We start from the raw sequence: 23,021 nt of genomic DNA on the forward strand, positions 1-23,021 counted from the left end.
ATTCAATAACAAAGTAATTCCCCATTGGAAAGTCTTTTTATCTAGCATATACATCCATGTATTCACCTATATCTAGCAATGGATAGAAATCCAGAAAGAAAACTGGTCTATATAAATGTGGCCTTTTTTTCCTGTATGGGAAGCTATGGGACCTATTTATATATATTGATAAAGTGAAATGGAAGTACATTGTAACATGACTATGTACTTCATTGCTTGCAAAGCAAAAGGTAAATTTATTTTTATCTTTGTTCTTTTTATTCAAGTTCTTAAGGTGTCCAGTGACTGTAATAGCTATCATATATATACTGACAGGAAGATCTGGTAGTGAGTAGCAGACTTCAGCTGGCAGCGCTTAAAGTGAGATTTAAGCAAGTTACATTCTATTTATTTCCTAGTAGACCATAGGACATGAGTATTTTAGAAATCTTATTATTGGTTTGGTGCAAAGGTAACTGCCGTTTTGCCACTGAAAATAATGGCTAAAGCCGCAATTATTTTTGTACCAACCTAATAACTAAAATTGTTTTGTTTAATCTTAAACATTTTTACTTTTACTACTGTAAATAGCTAGCCAATCACAAATGCTTCTTTAAAAACCATGTAGAAACAAGTAGATTTTAAAAATCTAATAGAAATGAAGAAAACATGGTATTATAAATTGAGCCAGCAATACCTTTTATTTTAAGGTGAAAGCAGATCTGTTTAAGATGATATAAAGCATTATCTCTGAATTGAATCTTAACCTCAAAAGAATAATAATTACAGGTGGGTCACACCTGTAATCCTAGCACTTTGAGAGAGCTAAGTGGGAGGATCACTTGCAGCCAGGAGTTTGAGACCAGCCTGGCCAACATGGTAAAATCCTGTTCTCTTCTAGAAATACAAAAATTCTGGGTGTGTGGCATGTGTCTGTAGTCCCAGCTTGAGAATTGCTTGAACCTGGGAGGTGGAGGTTGCAGTGAGCTGAGATTGTGCCACTGTACTCTAGCTTTGGTGACAGAGCAAGACTCTGTCTGAAAACAAAACAAAAAAGAAGAATTACACTGGTTTAGAAAGATGTCTCATTGCAAATTATAGTCATATGGCAAGAGCAACTTAAACTGATCATACCTAAAATTCTAACTATTATGCAGGATATATCATTTGGGATAAAGAGAGATGGCTTTGGAGACAAAACTCTTGGATGAAATTTCCCTGGATCTTTTATCAATAATGTAAGTTTAGGCAAGTTCCCTTTCCCATGCCCCATCTATAAGATGGATAGCCTGGAGGGTAGGGACCTAGGACTGAATGTTCTCTAGAGGTCCTTTTTCTCTTAGAAAGTCTTTTGTAAAGCAAAAGATACGTTATGAGACAAATGAAAAAACCTTTCAAAAAATTTGTTTACTCTAAAATGTCAGATGAGATTTTTAATCAGGGGACAACAGAATACCTGGCCCATGGATCCTCAGCAAATATGTCACTATGGAAAAAGCTGAATAAAAGACAAACTAGGATTATGGAATGATGACTGTTTTGCTCTTGCCAGTGTTGTTTTGTGCATAGGGAAAATCTATCTGGAAACAACTTCTAGTTAATTCATACTCTTACTGTGCTGGAAAAAAAATGTGCAGGACATCAAAAGTGCAGAGAGGTATGTCTTTCCAATAGAAAAAACTGGTGGAGACCAAGAGTGGAAACCAGTCTTCTCAACCCCTGGGTCTTTCCTCTACAGGTTGCTCTGTATTTTTCACTAGTAATTTATAATACTTCTTATTGGGTAAGGCTTACTCTGGCAAAGACAGAAAGAGTTGATGGGGTAGTTGATCTGTTTTGATGTTGCTGTATGTAATGGTTTAAAAAAATCAGTTTTTACGAATCATATCAATATGAGTCATCAAATACACTATTTTTTTCTTTGTCATTTAAAAAGAGGCACTAGGCTGCTGCTAGTCAGTATCATTTTTCAACATTTACCTGATTAATAATGACCTTTCTGGCACTCCGTTGTAAACTATACCACAAGCTGTATATTTCCATTCAGTAAGAATCTGGCTAGGGATTCGAAGATTTATTACAATAGAATAGATTATATGGAGATATAAATAGGCTAGTGGTCTTGAGATTTCATGGGGAAAAAACCTACCTCACATAAATAATGTGCATGAATAGAAAACTATTCACAGAGGTATTCTATAGTAGACTAAATAAAATTTATAAATTATTTTATCAACAATTTTCAAGGGAAAAAAAAAAAACAACTCCTGCTTGTGTGATGGCCTGCATCAGAGCATGCTAGCAAACATCAACCTCCACTGCCAAGTAGGATTTAGCAGGGACAAGTCTTGTACAAGTAGTGTATCGACAGTCAACCCATATGGATAGATGAAGTGCCAAATTAGTTTGGAAAGCAGAGTAATGTCCAAAAATTAAGTAAAAGATAATTTGTATTCTAGCCTTTGTGGCATCAAACTCTGAATTCATTTACTATTGCAATAATCAAATCATCAGCACTCCGAAAGTTCAGCTTAGTTCAAAGCATTGACTTGCATTTTTATGGAGACTAACTTTGGAGGAGATTTATGTGTATACCCAAGCAAACCTTTACCTGTGCAAGTTTGATTGGATTCATCTTCATTGCCCCCACAGTCATTAGCTCCATCACAAAGCCATCTCTTAGGGATGCAGCGATTATTCTGGCATTTAAACTGATCATCAGGACAGCTATGATTGACTGGAAGGGAGGGAGAAGCAAGTTTAATTATTTAGAATTGGATGAAGTTGTGAATAATATTATTATTGTATTGTACAATACAATAATATCACTACAGTATATTTTTGAATTATACTTACAGAAAAGTTATGGTAATAATATTACAATGCCATAGATTCTGTTATTCATTGTCTTGTATTTAATAGCAAATATTAATATTTGCTTTGTTAAAATGTAATGCTTTTACAGAAAACATCAAGTAGTTACATCTTAAATAAAAGGAAATGTATTCTTATTTTTATGTCTCCATTAAAACCAACTGTATGGCCAGGCATGGTGGCTCATGCCTATAATCCCAGCATTTTGGGAGGCCAAGGTGGGTGGATCACCTGAGGTCAGGAGTTCAAGACCAGTCTGGCCAACATGGTGAAACCCTATCTCTACTAAAAATACAAAAAATTATTCAGGTGTGCTGGCACATGCCAGGAGGTGAAGGTTACAGTGAGCCGAGATCGGGTCATTGTACTCCAGCCTGGGCAAGAGGGAAACTCCATCTCAAAGATTTAACTAAATAAATAAAACCAACTGTATCACTACGTTTGTTTTCTCATTCCTTATACTGGAGACTCAACTTAAAAATTTTGACCAAGAACATTTAAAATCAACTTCAAATCATAATGCTAAATATAACAATTATGTATCAAAAATAATTTAGTCATATATATAAAAATATTTTATTTAAAAACAACATAACCATTCAAATATTTCTTAACATATTAAATAAGCCTACTTTTTTTTTTTTTTGAGACAGAGTCTCACTCTGTCGCCAGGTGCCAGGCTGGAGTGCACTGGCGCGATCTCGGCTCACTCTAACCTCTGCCTTCCAAGTTCAAGCAATTCTCCTGCCTCAGCCTCCCAAGGAACTGAGACTACAGGTGCACGCCACCACGCCCAGCTAATTTCTGTGTTTTTAGTAGTGACGGGGTTTCACCATGTTGGCCAGGATGGTCTCAATCTCTTGACCTCATGATCCACCTGCGTCGGCCTCCAAAAGTGCTGGGATTAAAATAAGCCTACTTTTATTCCTTCCTGTCCAATGTTTCTTCGGAATGGAAAAGAAAGCAGAGAAAAGAAAAATGCATCACTTGTGACCTAGAGTTGATGTTAACTATGAGATTCTGTATTATTTTAATAACAAAAAACATCATCATGAGTTTCCTTCCCTGGTACAAACAAATAAAAATGCAACCACAGAAAATACTGAGGCAGCAGCCAATCGTCGTCTGGGAAGCTGTGTACAGCTAAGGATTAAACTTTCAATATCTAAGCACAATGGGGTGGGGGGGCATCTTAAAGTTAACGTCCTACGATTCTTTTTTCTCCATTCCAGAGGATAAATTCCTAACTGAGCCGACATGCTCTTCAGTATGTGTTTCAGGATTTCAACACTGTTTTTAGGGTAATTTTCTTTATGCCCAGTAGTTGCAATTCCATATGATAAAAACAAACGTTTATATTCATTTTACTGAGAATTTAGAAAATTGTCATTTTATCATGTTTGTTGCGTAGCAAACGTGTGCATTTCCAGTAAGTTTCTATAAAACACTTTTTCTTTAAAGTAGCTTTGTTGATAAGTGGTTTTATCACTTTTTAGAAAGTTTTTATTGATGTATAGCGAAAAAATGAACAGGGAGAAAAGCTTTATATTCTCTGATATTTGAGCATGATTTACATTTTCTACTCACTTCAGGGACTTCAGCAAGAATAGCTGCTGAGAAAAATAAAAGTCATCTGATACATTAGAGAGCCAACAATTTAAAGTACCAAGACTATACATTTGTACTTCAGTGAGGCTTAATCAAGGACTTTTGCAATCTTCTCCAGTAAAATAAATAATAAATAACGCCTTTTGGTTTGGAGTTGAAACACTGAAGGATAGAAAGTAGAATAACAAAATTCAAGGTTGCAGATTACGAGTGTTTAATATTTAAAATAATCTTCTGAAATGAGCTGTGTGGTACTAGAATATTAACCATGAGATCTCAGAAATAGAATGTTGCTTAGAATCATTGCAATGCTTAGAGAAGACATCAAAGTGCTGGAAGGTGGTTAGAGGTGTGTAACTGCTTATTGCCTCACTTATCGAATCACCCACTCATCCATGTGTCAGGCACTGTGCTAGACCCAGAGACTACGTAACACTACAACATAAGGTGTCTTCTCATGAAAATATGAACCTATTGGACGCACCAAATAAGTAAGCATGTAATTGCAATTTGATTTGGCAACTACTCTAATAAAGAATTGTACAGGAGATGAATGTTTAACTCCACATGGCTGTATTGAGAAAAAGATTCTTTGGCAGTCAGAAAAGATTTTCCTAAGAAGGTAATGATAAACTATGTTGAATTCCATAGACATAAAATAGTGAATTATTGCAGAGGAAAAAAAATAGGACATGTTTTGGAGATTTACTTATAGTTCAACTTGATAAGGATGAAAAGGGTAAGTGAATGCATGATAGATTACAGATTAGACATATAAATACAAGACAGAGCAGGAAGTATTTTATATGTGAGTCAACAGATTTTAAAATTTATCCTGTGGCTATGCAGTTACTGAAATTATAAGAATAGATTTTATTCTATAAATATCTTTCTGAAAATGGTGTGGAAACTGGGCTAAAGTGAAGGGAAAAATAGTGGCAGGGATAATAGAAAAACATTTTTTGAATTAATCTGAGAACATAATTTAGCCAATGAAAATTGAGAGGAGGTAAATATAAAAAAAAATAATAATTATTTAGGAAGTAGAAGAAATAGGATTTATTTATAAAATTGAGTGTGAACTGTAAGTAAAAGAGAGTTCTCCGGTGGGGGAGATTTGGTTCTCCATGATTTGGGTGATGGAATGAAAAGTGATGATAATAAGATAAAAATTACTGACTAGAAATTTTAACACTATAATTAACAGTACAAATGCAATGCGCCCTCTACCCATAGAGGAGATGAGTTTTCTTGTTAATTTGCTAGAAAATACAAGTAACACTGTTGAAGGCATTCACCTAAGGAACCCAATACATGAATACTGAGATGCAATATTTGTACTCTGCTCAGGCATTTAAAGTTGACTACAGAGGAAGCTGATATATAGGGAGCATTCATCACAACTACAAATAGGCTGGCCCAAATATAGTGAGTTATCTCAATTGACTGTTCACGCTCAGTTACAAATCAAACTCCTTGTTCTATTATTTCCTTCCCTTTCGCTACTGCACTTGATTAGTCTTAAAAATAATTAAAAAAAATAACAGTTCTGATTGTGAGTCAAGGAGTGAGGCAATTAGTCAGTAAATAATACTCATTTATGTAAATTAGTAGGACAAAAATACTCTTTACCCTCAGCCGAAATGTTCCTCTCGCTCCAAAACTCTTGACTAATTATACCAATTTAGATTCTAAAATTTTATTTGTGGGTTCAGACTTTGCCGGACAGATATTAATGTGGTTGAAAATAATAAGTACATAATGTCAAAGCCAGGACCTGAGTCTGGAAATCAAGAGAACATGTAGTGCTATATTTATGCATTTATTATAATTTATGTATTATGTATTAATACATAAATTTGAAAATATTTTTAAAGTCCATATTTTTTAGATTTTTGCCCGAAAGCATTAATGTTTGAATAATATGGATGCCCAGACTAATTCTGTCCATTCTTAAAAAAGATCTTTAACACTTTATTTATATATTCTTAATTTTTTGAAAAAGGGAAATGAAGGGCTATAGCTGACTCTCATTAGTTCAGAACTAAAAGAAGTCATTTATTGAAAGAAAACAATTTTTAAAAAACAATGTACTTAGGTCAAAATAAAAGATCAAAGATAGATTCATTCAACACATGCCTTCTTTTCACTTAAAATATTAAACTCCAGATCACCGGTACAGCAAAAGAAACAATCATTAGAGTGAACCAGCAACCAACAGAATGGGAAAAAAATTTTGCAATCTACCCATCTGACAAAGAGCTAATATCCAGAATTTACAAAGAAATAAAACAGATTTTCAAGAAAAAAACAAACAAACCCATTCAAAAGTGGGTGAAGGATATGAGCAGACACCTTCCAAAAGAAGACATCTATGAGGCCAACAACCATATGAAAAAATGCTCATCATCACTCATCATTAGAGAAATGCACATCAAAACCACATTGAGATACCACCTCATGCCAGTTAGAATGGCAATCATTAAAAAATCTGGAGACAACAGATGGTGGAGCAGATGTGGAGAAATAGGAACACTTTTACACTGTTGGTGGGAGCGTAAATCAGTTCAACCATTGTGGAAGACACTGTGGACCTTGCTTCCACAAGGACCTAGAAATAAAAATTCCATTTGACCCAGCAATCCCATTATTGGGTATATATCCACAGGATTATAAATTGTTCTATTACAAAGACACGTGCACACATATGTTCATTGTGGCACTGTTTATAATAGCAAAAACCTGAAACCAACCCAAATGCCCATTGATGATAGACTGGGCAAGGAAAATGTGGCACATATACACTGTAAAATACTATGCGGCCATAAAAAACAATGAGTTCGTGTCCTTTGTAGGAACGTGGATGAATCTGGAAACCATCATTCTGATCAAACAGACATAAGAAGAGAAAATCAAACACCGCATGTTCTTACTCATAGTTGGGTGTTGAACAATGAAAACACATGGACACAGGGAAGGGAGCATCACATACTGGGGTCTTTTGGGGGGACTAGAGGAGGGGCAGTGAGGGGTAGAGAGGTTGGAGAAGGATAACATGGGGAGAAATACCAGATATAGGTGACAGGGGGAGGGAGGCAGCAAACCACATTGCCATGTATGTACCTATGCAACAATCCTGCATGATCTGCACAGGTACTCCAGAATCTAAAGTACAATTTTTAAAAAAAAAGCAAAAATATTTTCTATCTCTCAAAATCATTTAGCTAGTGACTGTAATCAAATATATTTTTAAAATATTATTTAATGTACTTCCCAAAATATTTTCCTAACACATACTTGAGAAATTTTCTTATGCCTACCAGCAACACGAAACCATTCTTATCCCAGCAAATGATAAACAGCTAAATAGAAGCCAAAGTGGGGAAAATCAAACCTTGATTTGAGTGTCGATATGTGTTTCCTACCATGCCCTGAGCCAGTGAAGCTATATAGTAACTTGTTCCAAACCCATGTCTGTTTCCTTGGATTTTCTTCAAGGCTCTGTTGCCAAGGAGCAGTGGAGTAGATCGTGACCTTCTGTACCAATAATTCTGTCTTGAGGGAGTTTAAATTGATTTTCCAAATCTTTAAATTAAAATATCCAAAGAGGTTCCCTATAGCAACCTCTGACAGTGTCATGGTGTTGCTGATATCACGGAGTATAAAAGGAGAAAATTACTAAAGCAACTAAAATGATAATATGAAGGATGGGAAAGGATGAGAAAAACTGCTTTGAAACTATGCAAAGGAGGCACACTAGGGTTTAATCTTTATGCGAAAGGATGACTGAAAAATTAAACTAAGTTCAATTTGCATCAAAGGTATTTTCAGATTTTCATAAACTGCTTTGATAATTCACACACTCAAAGACTCAGGAAAACACAGGCTTTAGGTGAATTGAAGGAGAACATACAGCAGTTTACTGAATCCTCATCACTTCCATCTAGGCAGTCATCATCTCCATCACATTTCCACCGAGCTTGGATACAGTGCCTGTTTTTGCAGCGAAATTCTCCAGTTTTACATACGTGAGGTAGTACCTCTCCAGGATTAACTAGAGTTAAAAAAAGAAAAAAAAATGGTATATGAACAACGCTAGCTATAGTCAGTCCATTAAAATTTAAATCCTGTAGAGTTTTTTGTTTGTTTTAGATTCCACATACCAGTGGCATGCAGTATTTGTACTTCTCTGGCTTATTTTACTGAGCATAATGTCATCCAGGTTCATCCAAGTTGTTGCAATTGATAGGATTTCCTTTTTCTAAAGTCCGAGTAATATTCCATTATACACACACACACACACACGCGCGCGCACACACACATACACACACGTTGATAGGTAAGGGTGTGTATGTGTACCACAGTTTCTAAGTTAAATACATAAAAAATAGAGTGGTAGTGGAGAGGAAAAGAAGAGATATAGGTCAAAGAGCACAAAATGGCAGATATGTAGGATGAATATATCTACAAATCCAAGGAACAATATGAAGACTATAGTTACAATATTGTGTTATGCACTGGAAATTTACTGAGGGAAGATTGTAGGTACTCTTACCACATATACGCACTAGAGAGTGATTATGAGAAATAATAGATATATTAAATAGCTTGACTGTAGTAAGCATTTCACTCTGTATGTTAAAACGTTATTTGTACACCTTAAACATATACAAAACAAATAATGTCGCAAAATTTTACATATCTTAAATTCAAAAATATGTGATACTCATAAAGCTTACTATAATCTAACACACAAACAAATTTTGCTATAATAACAAAATTTTTTCTCATTTAACTTAAAGGAAAATATGAAACATTGTGATGACAGCCATCTTTGAGAATAAAAATATTTAAAATTTTCCTAGCCACAAGTATTCTATTGTGTGAAAGTCCATCATGTAAATTGGGTCATTCTTACCATGTACCACTAAAACACTACTGAGACGTGAAGAGGAAAAAAGCACTCAGGGCACACATTATGCTGCAAGAATGCAACTCTCTGCAAGCCTGGCTGCTGGAGCTGCTTGAAACTTGAAAGCAGTTATATTGAATAGCTCCTGAAACAACCTGCTGCAGCTATAAGACCAGTTTTACCCACTTCTGTCACTCACCAATCAGAGTTTTTGAGCTCCCAAAACTTTAATAGTACCAATAAGCTTTCTTGCAAAACAATAGGTAACATTTTTGCTTTTTAGAAATCTTCCAACCTTCTTTTTGTTTTTTTGCCATACAGAAGCTTATCTAGTCTGTGGGTATGCCCCAAATTGCAATTATTACTTCCCAAATAAAACATTTTAAGTAGAGAGATGTATCTTTATATTTTATTTGACTTTTAACAACTAAGAACTTTGGAGATTTATTTTAAGCAACACTGACCAAAGTAACAACAAGATTAACAACAATAATACAATACCGCTTTATATTTACTCTGGGTTTGTAGTTTTGCTTTACAAAGAGCTTTCATTCATAATCTTAATTGATCATTATGATAACTTATAAGGCATATGTGGCAAAGAATTTTACTACCTCCATCTCATAAATAAGTACATAGAATTAATTAAAATAAAAAGATAATGCAATAGCACACAACTTTGATGGCTATAATCACTTTGCTGGTATGCATGTAGGAGAAAAACTTAGGCTTACTTAAGGATTCTGGAAGTATCATGTTAATCAAAACTATCTCTTTATGTATTGGGATTCTATGCAGCGTTTTTTCTCCATGTATTCCAGGTTCTCCAAACAAATGTTAGGAATTCAGTTAAGTGGAATTTATTCACAAATTTAGTCTTACTATTCTTCTATATCTAAGTGGATTAAATAGTCTAGAAGGAGAAGAGAATATGTGGCGATGGTTAAAGTAAATTATTTGTGTTTCCTGGACTGTGAAAAGGTAGAGGGGGGCGTGTCAAAGCGAACCGTTGTAAACATGAATGTTATGTGGCTTGCTGTGGCATGAGTGATAAAATCCTTTGTGTCTGATCTAGGAATTGTGTGTCTTCCACCAGAATCCATGAATCTCTAGCAGGCTAACATGCTAGCTTGTAATCAAGGTAAAATCTCAGATTCTTCATTGTTCTTGACATAATAGTAAACTTTTGGTTTTTCTTTTTTATCCTAGGCTCTGATTTCCAAATTCTCCCAAGGCATAAAGCATAATTAATTATAATTCTAGCCCTGCTTAAGCCTTCCAGATGTAATCAGTAGTTATATCACAAGGAAATCACATTATCAATGCCGATTATCAGGATCATGATGATAGAAAACAGGTTACTTTCAAGCTAACAACATAGATTATAAATAAAACATTTAATGTGCTATGTGGTAATCTAGATAAGATAGCAGCTTAGAAGTTCAAAATGCATGGTCGTTTTCCCAGCATTAACCTAACAAGGTGGCACTAGATGGCAATATCATTTATCATCGAACCCCAGCTGATAGCTAAGGCAGTCTGCTAACTTACATAAGATTAGTATTCTTTGTATACCTTGCAAACGTCTCTACCAACCATTTATTTTATAACCAATTTTTACAAATTATAATGTATCCACTTAAGAAGCTTATTGATTGTAGAAAGGACAATTTCGCATATAGGAAGGAATGCTACCTAGAACAGAACTAGGTGTAGGGTTTATGCTCAAAATTATTTGTTGATTGATAACTGGCATTAACAGATATTGGCGTTATTGTAGTGAGAGATTCTACTTGTGGGGCTGTATAAAGCCCTCAGGAATACCACTTCCCTTCAACTGGCTAAGCAGCTAATTCTATTCTTCCATCACCCAAGAACATGGATAAAGTTCAAAAAAACAAAAAGATAAAAGACAAAGACAAAAATAAATAAAAGATAAAGACAAAATATATGTAGAGAGAAAGAAGAGAGAAAAAGTTCCACCTACATTTAAAAGGATGAATATATGAAGTTCTGTATAGATTATTTTATTCCAATGCATAATGTGACTGAATCTACATAGCACTTGGGTGTTTGAGCACAGCCAAAAATTGCTTTTAGTATATTAGTAAGTGCTGGAATTGCACACTTTACTTCAGATTTGTGCTTTGAACTATGCATTTGAAAATGGATACAAAACCCTAACTCTACTGCCAGAACCAATTCTAGTAAAAATACTACAGTATGATTTCACCAATGAGAAATTGACAAAGTAATAAATAATCCTATAATTTAACCAAGATGAAAAGTAAAATAACATGAATCATGGTATACTTGTCTTGGAACTATTAGTTCTTACACATCCTGTGTACCTGCTGTGAGAGCAATGAAATCAGAAGGCCTATGCATGAGTCTCCAAGGCACTACAAAATAAGAATTTCTGATTTATTTTTTTTCTTTGGCAAAACTGGCTGGATTTAATGTCCAGATTATAATGATGGGAAGGAGGAAATGCTGTTAATTAACTTTTTTTCAAATTTTAGTTTCAATTATCTCAAACTGGGAACTCAGCTGTACTACCAGATTCAAGACATATTGCTGACCTTAGTTTAATAATCTGTGGCATCCATAAACAAGTGCTGATGCTTCTGACTTTGCTTTTTCTCTTTTCAAATCCACTGTGGCGACCCATTCTAAAATAATTTTCTTCCTCAGTTAATGCTTTACTGTCAAGTGCATCAGAATTATGATAAGTAAGTCATAACAGCATTTGTTCCATGGCAAAATATAAAATAAAATTAAAAGTTTTCTTGTTTCTGCTTATCTAATATTGAGAAACATTTATTTGTTTAACCATTCTGTTTGTTTGTTTGTTTCTTTATTTTGAGAATCCAGAATCTCTTATTCCTTCTTTATTTAAGCAGGAAGAGAGAAAAGAACCAAAAAGAAAACTTGAAGTTGTGGTTTGCTGGATCTCTTTATGTAAGCTTGCTTTTACTGGAAGACAACTATGTGAAAACTGCTGCTATAGGTTTTGATTTTTCTCTTTTAGAACATAACAGGATGACCTTTCATTAGATAGAGTGGTCTTCTGAGCAGCCAACCTAAGTGGTACATAATCTTCTGTGAGTTCCTAAGCACAGAAGGCCATAAATATTCATCTGGATGGGCTTCTAAATTTTTTACTGCCTTAAACTTTTTACTACACATTAGATTGCATATATCCTAGAACATAAGGCTTGTCACAGCCAAGCAGATAAATAGTTCACCATAGTGAAGCCCTGTTCCTGACAGAGGAATATATCTGGAGCTCCAGAAGATGATAAGGGTCACAGAGTACCATTGACACATAATTGTGCAATGCTGTCCCTTGGATAACCAATGTTTTTGCAAAGTTCAAGTTGCTCTCCTGGGAGTGAGGCACACTGAAAAATTCTGCCTTTTTGTTTTAGGATGCTAAAGAAGAATTAAAGAATTACTGTTTCTTTACTTTAGACACAATAATCTTGATGGAGTTTTTTGATGTTGTTAATAGTGACTCACTGTCTTTGGAATCTAATTTACTTTTTGTGATTGTTCATATTCTCATTTATTAATATTCTATGTTGTGACTTTTTTTCCCTACAAACGTGTCAAGAGAAATATAAGGTTTGCTTCGTAATTGATCACCCAGCTTTACACATGCTTCTCAGGGGTAGTAAGTTCCAAGTTACTATGCTATACCCAACATCATTTCTAGTTGTGAGAGGATTTGACCATGACGCACAAGATTCAAAAGACAGAGTCCAGCCTACTCTCATTCTTGATTCCTTCCATAAATGGCATTAGAATTCATCCTTAATCAATCATGTAGCATGTCAATATTTTTCTGTTGGGTACATGTTTTTTCTGGCATAGCCTTATGTTGCAAGTTTATTGAGAAACAGTCATGGATGTTTAGTACAGCCTGAACATTTGTCAGTGGGTTTTTGTACATCTGATATCAATTCAACAAGGATGACTGAAACCAGGATGTCACAATGGTTGCAACTTTATTTTGCTTGTTTGACTCAGATTACAAAGTTAGTCCAGTTAATTCCAGTTTATGTGACTATAATCTAACTGAACTAAACCAGACAACCAGGAGAATCAGCACTAATGAGAGGTTACTGGCATACTGATATTTCCTTTGCACTCCTGTGCCCTGCAACCATGAAATCCATTTGTAGTTGTCTGCAGTTTTTTTTCATCTGCAAACTACAGCTAACATATCCTTTAAAAACCTTTACAATTAAATAAAAAGGAACTGAAATAATTTCTAAAAAACATACTTGGGTTCTTTCTTTGCATAAAGTGAGTTACTATATTATTTCCCTAAATATTTTCTAATACATTTGAAAGGAACCTAGGCAAGTTACAGCGTATTAGAAGGTATAGCAGAAGTTTTAACACCCAAATTCAAATACAAATTCTCAAATAAGAACTTATTCTTGTTGATTTAACATTGTTTAGTGCAATGAATATAGACATAATCTTCTTCTTTCTTTTCCTTTCTATTGCATTGGGGTTAGTTCATCTATGAACTATAGATATTAGAAAGAAACCAATAGTCTCAGAAAAGAAATTCCTCTAACTTTCACCAGGTGTAAAATCACATGTGTACAACCATGATAACAGATTTTCTAACATCGGCTTTGTAAACAACATTGTATATAGTATTTCCTTACAAGCCACAGTCATTTAATTTTTATTTACATGGAGATATGCAGTGATAGCCTGGGTTATTTCAATATAAATACATCTTATCTTTTTTTTTCCATAATTAAGCATCAATCTGAATCATTTCTGTGCTACTGAAGTGTGTGTTCAGCTAGAGTTCCTTTTAATATATTTGTATGTGTGGCTTCCAAGAAACTACTGAATATATTTTGTTGTTTTTGGTTTGGTAGTTATGGCAAGAAAGAAACTAAATAAGGTAGAGTAAGGATGAAAGGTCAGAGATACAAAAAATAAATAAATAAATAAATAAAAAGAAGTACTGGTAGTCACTGCTGAGGAAAAAGAATACTGAAAACTCATTTGTGGATTTGGAGAAGGTGACAGGTCCATTTAATTACTTATTTATTTATTTATTTTTGAGATGGGGTCTTGCTCTGTCATCCAGGCTGGAAAGCCGTGGCACATACAATCACATCTCACTGCAGCCTCAGCTTCCTAGGCTCAAGTGAGCCCCCACCTCATCCTCCTGAGTAGTTTGGTCTACAAGCGTGCACCACCATGCCTCGCTAATATTTTTTTCTTTTTTCAAGAGACAAAGTCACACTAGGTTGCCTAAGCCGGCCTTGAACTATTGGACTCAAGCAATCTTCTAGCTTCAGTCTCTCAGTGCTGGGATTACAGGTGTGAGGCACCACACCTGGCCAGACAGGGCCATTTCTAAGAGAGTACAGTACTCAAGCAAATATCTTTGTGTGTCCTCTCCCACCATGATATTTAAACACAGGTGAACCTTGTCAAAATAGACATAAAGGACAAGCTTGATCAAAATACAAGATGTAACTATGAGATGAAACAGTCAGTAAAATATAAAAGTGAGAAATTAAGACAATTTTTTAGTCTCAGGGGCTTAAGTGGATGTGAGGAGAAGCATTTGCCATTGACTTGGTGATACTCAAAATATGTCATAGGAGTGCTTTAGATGTGTGTATTACAAGTACAGATAGAGGTGCCACAGGCTTCTCCTCAGGGACTAGAGAATAGGTCAGTGTGTACCCCAATGAGCCTTGCTTCCTACATTCCACTTGCACTGTGGGCCAAAGGAGCAAGCTTTACACTCACAAAGCACTGATTTTTAACTCATCTTTCATTTTCTTTTGAGCCACAAGAATGTACATGTAAATAGGAAACCAATACAAATCATAACAATTCATGTACATCATGATAAAATCTTTGCAGGATTTTACTTCCTATATATTTTTTAATGATAATTCTTTATGCTTTACTTCTGCTTATTCCAGCTCACTTTTATATTGCCAGTGTTCTTCCTCTATTTTGTCTTTCTGCCTGTAGTCTACAATACTGTTTTTTCATTTATTTATCAGTCTATCAATATCTTTCCTATATCAATATCAATACAGATGTATTAAAAGTAACCCATATAATTTTAATGGAGCATAAGAATGAAAGAAATAGAAAATATAATTTGAAGGCCAATGATCCACATAATTATGATCCACATAATTGAAATTAAAATACTAAGTGGAAAATTTTGACCTCAAAATACTATTCAAATATTGGTATCTGATGAATGCAAGTCCCCTCCTGTAACCTCCTACAAAGACAAGGAACAAAAATTAAAACTTACCAGATCTGAGAATTTGGCTTCTTGATCATTCTATTGGCACTATTGTAAGGGAATTTTCACTTTTTGCAAGGCCAGTAGAATTATATTTAAGTATTTATTTATGAGTCCCTCTAAGTTATGCCATTGGAAATTGAATAAGCCTGTCCATCTGTAGGTAGGCAGAGTGATCCTTTGCTCCTGCAGCACAGACTATAAGGTCTGTACCTACCAAAATAAGAGCATTTATTGTGCTTGCTCCCATCTTTAAGAGCAAGTTTATGGGTGGAACAAAGGCATGATGAGACCTCGTAGAAGTCCATGAAAGCAACTGTGCATGTCTGTGTGTGCATGCATGTGCATGTGCACATACATATACATTTCATCTTTTCAAAATGTCAGTCATTAGATTGGGCCAGCAGAAAATTCCATTTTTACGCCAGGAAAACAATTTTAAAAGATTCCTTGGTAGAAACTGAAAAATTAAACCCCCAAATGTAGACATAAAACATATTTTTCTCCCAATAACTAAGATAAGATTCAGCCTGGCAGCCAGCTTGGCAGACTTTAAGTTGTTCAAAGTCATACTTAATCCTTGCCTGTAGGCAAACTGTGGATCTTGATAGGTGTCTTCCTGTTCTGATGGTAAACAATAAAATGAGACTTAAAATAATACCACAGAATAAACAAATGGAAAAAATCACCTGGTGACTCAGAGGAAGTTTACCTCTGAGAACTGTCTTCCACAGAAATCAAATTATGGGAAATTTACAAAGTTCTATTACTAAAGAAAAAAAAAAAACCTTACTAGAAAGGTAAAATTCATATTTGTGTTCTGAAATATGTAATTACACAATACAATAGATGCAAACTTGTAGAATTTTGAAGGGAGATTTTGTTCAGCTACAAATTAATATTCAGAAGAAATGCTATTTACATAAAAAGGCATATGAGTCATATTGGGAACTCAACAATATATATGGTCATCCCTCAATATCCATAGAGGTTGATTCCAGGATCCCCTGTAAATACCAAAATCCATAGATACTCAAGTCCTTTTCATAAAATAGTGCAACATTTGCTGCATATAACCTATACAAATCCTCTCATATACTTCAATCATTTCTAGATTACTTATTATACCTAACACAAGACAAATACTATGTAAATGGTTTCCATACTATATTGGTTAGGAGATTAAAAAAAAAAAAGTGTAAGAATTCAGTACAGGGGTCTCACTGTATTCCATGTAGGTTTTTTGAAGAAGTTATTTCAAGATATATTTTCCACATCAGTGAAAATGAATAAATAAACAATGGAGTGCTAAAAGTTTAAGCACTAAGCAACACGGGTAGTGAAATACTGATTTATGCCTAAAATATTGTAAAATTGATTAACTAAATATAAATGTCAAAAATATTTTTATAAAAAGGACTTAATTTGGTAATGCAAAATCATATTCTTGGTCAGATATGCTAATTTTATAATAAGTGAAATTGAGAAAGATGAAAAAAGTAGCAGAAAGGAAACAAAAGTTATGTCAAGTAGCTGGAACTCAAAATAATAATAAAATAATTTAAAACTGAGGGTATTACTACAAATACCTAAAGAAGATGTAACACCTATTGGACATAATCTACATGGTAAAATACATAAAAAGTCATAAATCATAACAGAGGCAGACAATTACCTATAACAATGCATCATAAATAATCACAAACATCAACTATAGAAAGAAAATAAATGGTTTGAAAGGCAGTCATTAAAAATTATATTTACAAGGATATTTGGTTACAATAGATGCTTATGCTCATATTAAGTAAAAATGACAGAATTTGGGCTCTAAATTCCAAATGTTGTACTTACTATGTAAACTTGAAAAGTAATTAGCCTGAAAGTTTAAATTATAAATTTAAATGATATGATTTAGCTGTGTCCCCACCCAAATTTCATCTTGAATTGTAACTCCCATAATTCCCATCTGTCCTTCGAGGAAACCTGTGGGAGGTGATTGAATTATGGGGGCAGTTCTTTCTCATGCTGTTCTCATGATAGTGAATAAGACTCATGAGAGCTGATGGTTTTAAAAGGGGTGGGCTCCCTGTACAAGCTCTCTTCTGTTCCCTGCCACCATCCATGTTAGATGTGACTTGCTCCTCCTTGCCTTCCATCATGATTGTGAAGCCTCTCCAGCCATGTGGAACTGTAAGTCCATTAAACCTCTTTCTTCTGTGAATTGCCCAGTCTCAGGTACGTCTTTATCAGCAGTGTAAAAATGGACTAATGCAGATAGCAATACTATCATCCTTACATAGTTTTTGTAAAGACTAATAAGAATCACAAACTGTGCTACAGAGTGTCACATCCATACCAGTGTAAGCATTCACTAAATCTTGCCTACGATTATTATCACTACTAGTAAAAATAACTTGAAACTCCATTAAGATTTCTTAGTCGTTTATTTCTAAATAGTGGCATTCAAAGTGGATTTCTTATTTTTAAGATATTTTCTTAAATGTCTTAAATCTTAAATATTCTTTTAAAAATATATATCTTCTTGGCCGGGCGCAGTGGCTCAAGCCTGTAATCCCAGCACTTTGGGAGGCCGAGGCAGGTGGATCACAAGGTCAAGAGATCGAGACCATCCTGGTCAACATGGTGAAACCCCGTCTCTACTAAAACTACAAAAAATTAGCTGGGCATGGTGGTGCGTGCCTGTAATCCCAGCTACTCAGGAGGCTGAGGCAGCAGAATTGCCTGAACCCAGGAGGCGGAGGTTGCAGTGAGTCGAGATCGCGCCATTGCACTGCAGCCTGGGTAACATGAGTGAAACTCCATCTCAAAGAAAAAAAAAAAAAAAAAAAAAAATATATATATATATATATATATATATATATCTTCTTCATCAGAAGAGAGAAGATGTTATGGATATAGTGAAGTTCTTTTTATTACACTTATCCTTCCTCTCTCGCAAGAGACAATCATTATAAATGATAAAATAAATATATGAAATGTTTATTTAGCAATTTGTGATGATTAATTTTGTACGCCAACTTGACCGGGACATGGGGTGCCCAGATGTTTGGTCACACATTATCCTAGGTCTGCCTGTTAGAGTGCTTTGGATGATATTAACATTTGAATTAGTAAAGTGAATGAAGTAGACTGTCCTCAGTAGTGTGGGTGAGCTTGCTCCAATCAGCTGGCCAGAGTTTAACAAAAAGGCTGACCCTCTCACAGGCAAAATAAACTTCACCTGCCTGACTATCTGAACAGGGACATAGATGTCTTCCTGTCTTTGGACATACACTGAAACATCAGCACTTCCTGGGTCTCAAGCCTGCTGACATTTGGACTAGATACACACCATGGATTCTCATGGATTTGCAGCTTTCCATCTGCAGATCTTAAGACTCGTCAGTTTTTGTAATTACACAAAGCAATTCCTTATAATAAATCTTCTTCTCTCTATGTATTTTATACATTCTATTTGCTCTGTTCTTCTGAAGAACTCTAACACACAATTCAAGATTAAATCATTCTAAAAATTTTATATAGTACTCAATACAAACACAGCCTTGTTGCTGTTATTGTGCTTCAGGGACACCACATGGTGTAGAAAGAACAAATTTCAAAAGTCATATAAGAATAATAAGATGCAATAAATTGACAAATGTCAGCAAAACATAATAAAATTGCCTTTAATCTAGATCAATCAATCCAGTTAATTCAGCATTTGGATAGTCTGTAAATTTCTTTTTGCCTCCTTCCTTGCTCTTTACAACCAAATATAGATAACTGAGTCAGTAAGCCATTTAAAGTTATTGGAGGCCTATGGTGTGTGTCAACATACCATCTATCTAATTGACAACAATACACTTTTAGTTGCGACTTCTTATAACGAAGTTCTCTTATGCTTGTGTGGCATACGCTTATTGAATTTTTTTTTTTTTTTACTAAACTATGCATAGCAGTGAAATCCACAAAACACCATCATTGTCAATATTCATCTATATATTTGAAAGTAACCAGTTAATTTATAGTCCAAAAAATTAAGTAATTATCTAAATTTCTCTTTCTAAGTCCCATTTTAATTCCTTTGGTTTCTTCTGCTTCTAGTCTTGAGGAAGAGCCCAATAAACAATGAGTGTAACATGAAAAGAACTTACATGTGCAGGTTGTCCCATTTTCATCCAGGAGTTGATTATCAGCACAAGCACACACCCGGCCTCCTGGGATAGCCAAGCAAAGTGTACTACAGCCCCCATTATTTACTCGGCACATATTGTCACCTGCAAGAGGAAGAAAGCGATTACATATGTCAGAGAACTCTGATTCATGTTCTTTCTAGGAGATGAACATAGAGGTACACATATATAGACTATGTATATTATATATTTAGTAATATAGTCAGGATTTCTGCCAAATCATAACAAAATTCAAAAATATTTGAAAATGTGTGATGCATTGGTAGATAAGGAGAATTTTCTCCTTAATTGGAGGAGATAGAGATCTGAGTGAAGGTAGGTACTAGGTGAGGGAAGAGAAAGATAACAGAATGGTATCTGTCTTGGATAATTTTCCAAATTAGGCCTATTGTATTCAAGTCTGAGTTCTTTGGAAAGTAGACTGCTGGCTCTCAGAATGTGGCTTTGGATCCCCAGTGAACAGAAAGTAAACGAGTGCTGGGAACAAGGGTGGGGTATTCTTTTCTCTTGTGTAGTGTATGCCGGAAAGTCAGCGTATTGAGGACTCCAGAAATCACAGGACATCTGTGAAGGCTCAAAAATGAGCAGCCTTGCTGGTATAAGGCAAATGTGCAGTTCACAAGGGTGAAAGTCTTCTCCTGGTGGATCTAAAGAGCAGAGGTGCTAATGAGGTATACAACAGATATCAATTAATCAGGCATGAGAAGAAATTCATTAAGGTGTTATTCATGAATGTATGTGAGGCACCCTTGCAGACTCTCAGATAAAATTGAGTAATTTTTTAAAACAGACAAGTAACAATTGTTCATAGTCATAGTGCTGTTTCAGTAAATGTAATGTATAGTGATCAGATCAGGGTAATTGCCATGTCCATAATCTCAAACATTTATTATTTCTTTGTGTTGGGAACATTCAACATCCACCTTCCAGATATTTGAAACTATATAATATATCATCATTAACTATAATTATCCCACATTGGTATAGAACATCGGAACTTATTCCTCCTATCTAGCTGTAATCCTTTAACCACTGTAAAGGTGTTGGTAAGAATAAATACAATTTAGGTTGCCATTTAGCCTTACAGGTTGGAAAGGCAAGGAAGAAAGCATATTTACACTCGTGTGTCACTTAACAAGGGGCATGCATATTAAGAAATGTGTAATCACATCATTGTGCAAACACCATAGAGCATCCTTACATAAACCTAGATAGTAGAGCCGGCTGGGCACCTGGACTATATGATATATAGCCTATTGCTTCTAGGCTACAAACCTGTACACAGCATGTTACTGTACTGAATACTGTAAACAATTATAACACAATAATATATAATTTCTATATCTAAACATAGAAAAGGTACAGTAAATACACATTATTATTACCTTATAGGACCACCACCATACATGCAGTCCATCACTGACAGAACCAGATCTACAACATGTATGACTATACTTACCTAAAAATGTATCAAACTTTAAAAAGAACTCAACACTAGCAATCCAATAGGTAATATAATCTCAGGATCATTTTATACTATGTTGAAGTTTCAAAGTATCAAAAAATAACATTTTGATTATATCAGAAGATTTTACTCAAACACTAAAAATAAAGAGCTTTTAATTACTTAGAAACATACAATAAGAGAATAAAACGATTAAAAGTGCAAATACCGAAAGTGTGATTGAAGTGACAGACTACGTTGAGATTGTGAGCCTCAAAGTTTGGATGCGTTATGTAGAGGTTAATAAGAAGTGAGAGAAAAACTCTAAAATGCCCCTGTATGCAATAAATATTCAACACATTACCACAGGTTATCATTGGGTACCCACAGATCAGAAGAAATGACCTAAAGTACATTATCATTTCATTATTCTGAAAAATAAATTTAATTCACTGTGTTTATAACAAATTTAAAATACATATGAAAGCCAAGACAGCTAATAATTCATGCTACAGTATCAATTTCTGAACTCAGAGGGTAATTAAGTACACAGTTTTTCCAGTAGGAAATGCATAAATGCTTTAAGCAGCTTCCACATAAGGTCATGCTTATTCCATGACCATGGAATAAAAATGCAATGCTTCATAGGATGCACAGTTATTCTATGTTGTACACATTCTGTACAGGATTAAATTGTATATTTAATATTTTAATAGCATTCAGATTCTGGAAAAATTAGAACTAATGCAACATATTTTGAGAAATGTATAAAGAATTTAAGCAGTGAGAAATAAGAAATTACTGACAACATTTTGAAATGTTGAAATTATATGCTAAATATCATATTCTTTAATTCATTGGTGTGCCTCATACCATTCTAAATAAATATGAAATTTAAGTATTTAAAAATAAATTAGCATTAGTCAAACTTTGAAATATATTTCTTTTCTGTGAATACTACATATTAAGAGAGAGGAATTGGCTGTTTGTTCTGTCATGATAGAAATCCAAAATTTAAATTAATTTGAATAATTTCATATCTCTCCTCAGAATGACTTAGGACTTTTTTAATAGTGACCCAACATATTTCTGAATTTCATTACTTTAATATGTTCCAGATAGAGCTTATAAGATATTATTTTTTGAAGTTCTGACAGCTAGAAAAATATTTTATGTGGAAATATCTTCTTTAAAACATGTTTAAGTTACTACTTTTCAAACACAGTGCTAAAAAATTTTTATACCTAAATATCAATAAAATAATTATTAACATATTAATAGCTGCTATTAATGAAAATTTACAATCAATCTCAGAGCTAGTTACCTTACATATACATTATATTTTATTCAATTTTTAAATAAAATGACAAGAAAGTTTTTATCTCATTTAAAGATGGGAATGCTGGATATTTGAGAGTCTGACACTACCAATATGTAGAAGTAGGAAATAATTCTTATGAAATTATCATTTCTAGATAATCATTATGATTATCATAATTCTTTATAAACAATTAGAAATAAGATTTTCTTGATCTAAAATTGTGCTCTCAAATGCTAACTTATTTATATATGATAAAACAAAATTATATCAAAAAAGACATACTAAATATAACATACAAAAACCAACAAAAGTCTGTTACTATTAGGAAGCAGATAGTTTTTAAAAGTCAAATATGCAAGGAAAGCAAATGAAGAATA

General features: G+C 34.2%; 1 protein-coding gene across 2 annotated transcripts in view; it reads right to left on the reverse strand.

The window, feature by feature from the left end:
- LRP1B (LDL receptor related protein 1B) overlaps positions 1-23,021 on the reverse strand; it is a 1,894,725-nt gene that overhangs the window by 741,930 nt on the left and 1,129,774 nt on the right. For both annotated transcript variants that reach the window (XM_032286208.1, XM_032286207.1), the window contains exons 15-17: positions 19,841-19,963; positions 8,375-8,515; positions 2,591-2,716 (exon numbers count right to left, since the gene is read on the reverse strand). In XM_032286208.1, coding sequence (XP_032142099.1) covers positions 2,591-2,716; positions 8,375-8,515; positions 19,841-19,963 — 390 coding nt within the window. The remainder of the gene's footprint in view (positions 1-2,590; positions 2,717-8,374; positions 8,516-19,840; positions 19,964-23,021) is intronic.

This window comes from Sapajus apella, unplaced genomic scaffold (assembly GCF_009761245.1).
Source record: "Sapajus apella isolate SASKATOON/1434 unplaced genomic scaffold, GSC_monkey_1.0 scaffold18, whole genome shotgun sequence".
NCBI classification, from domain to species: domain Eukaryota; kingdom Metazoa; phylum Chordata; class Mammalia; order Primates; family Cebidae; genus Sapajus; species Sapajus apella.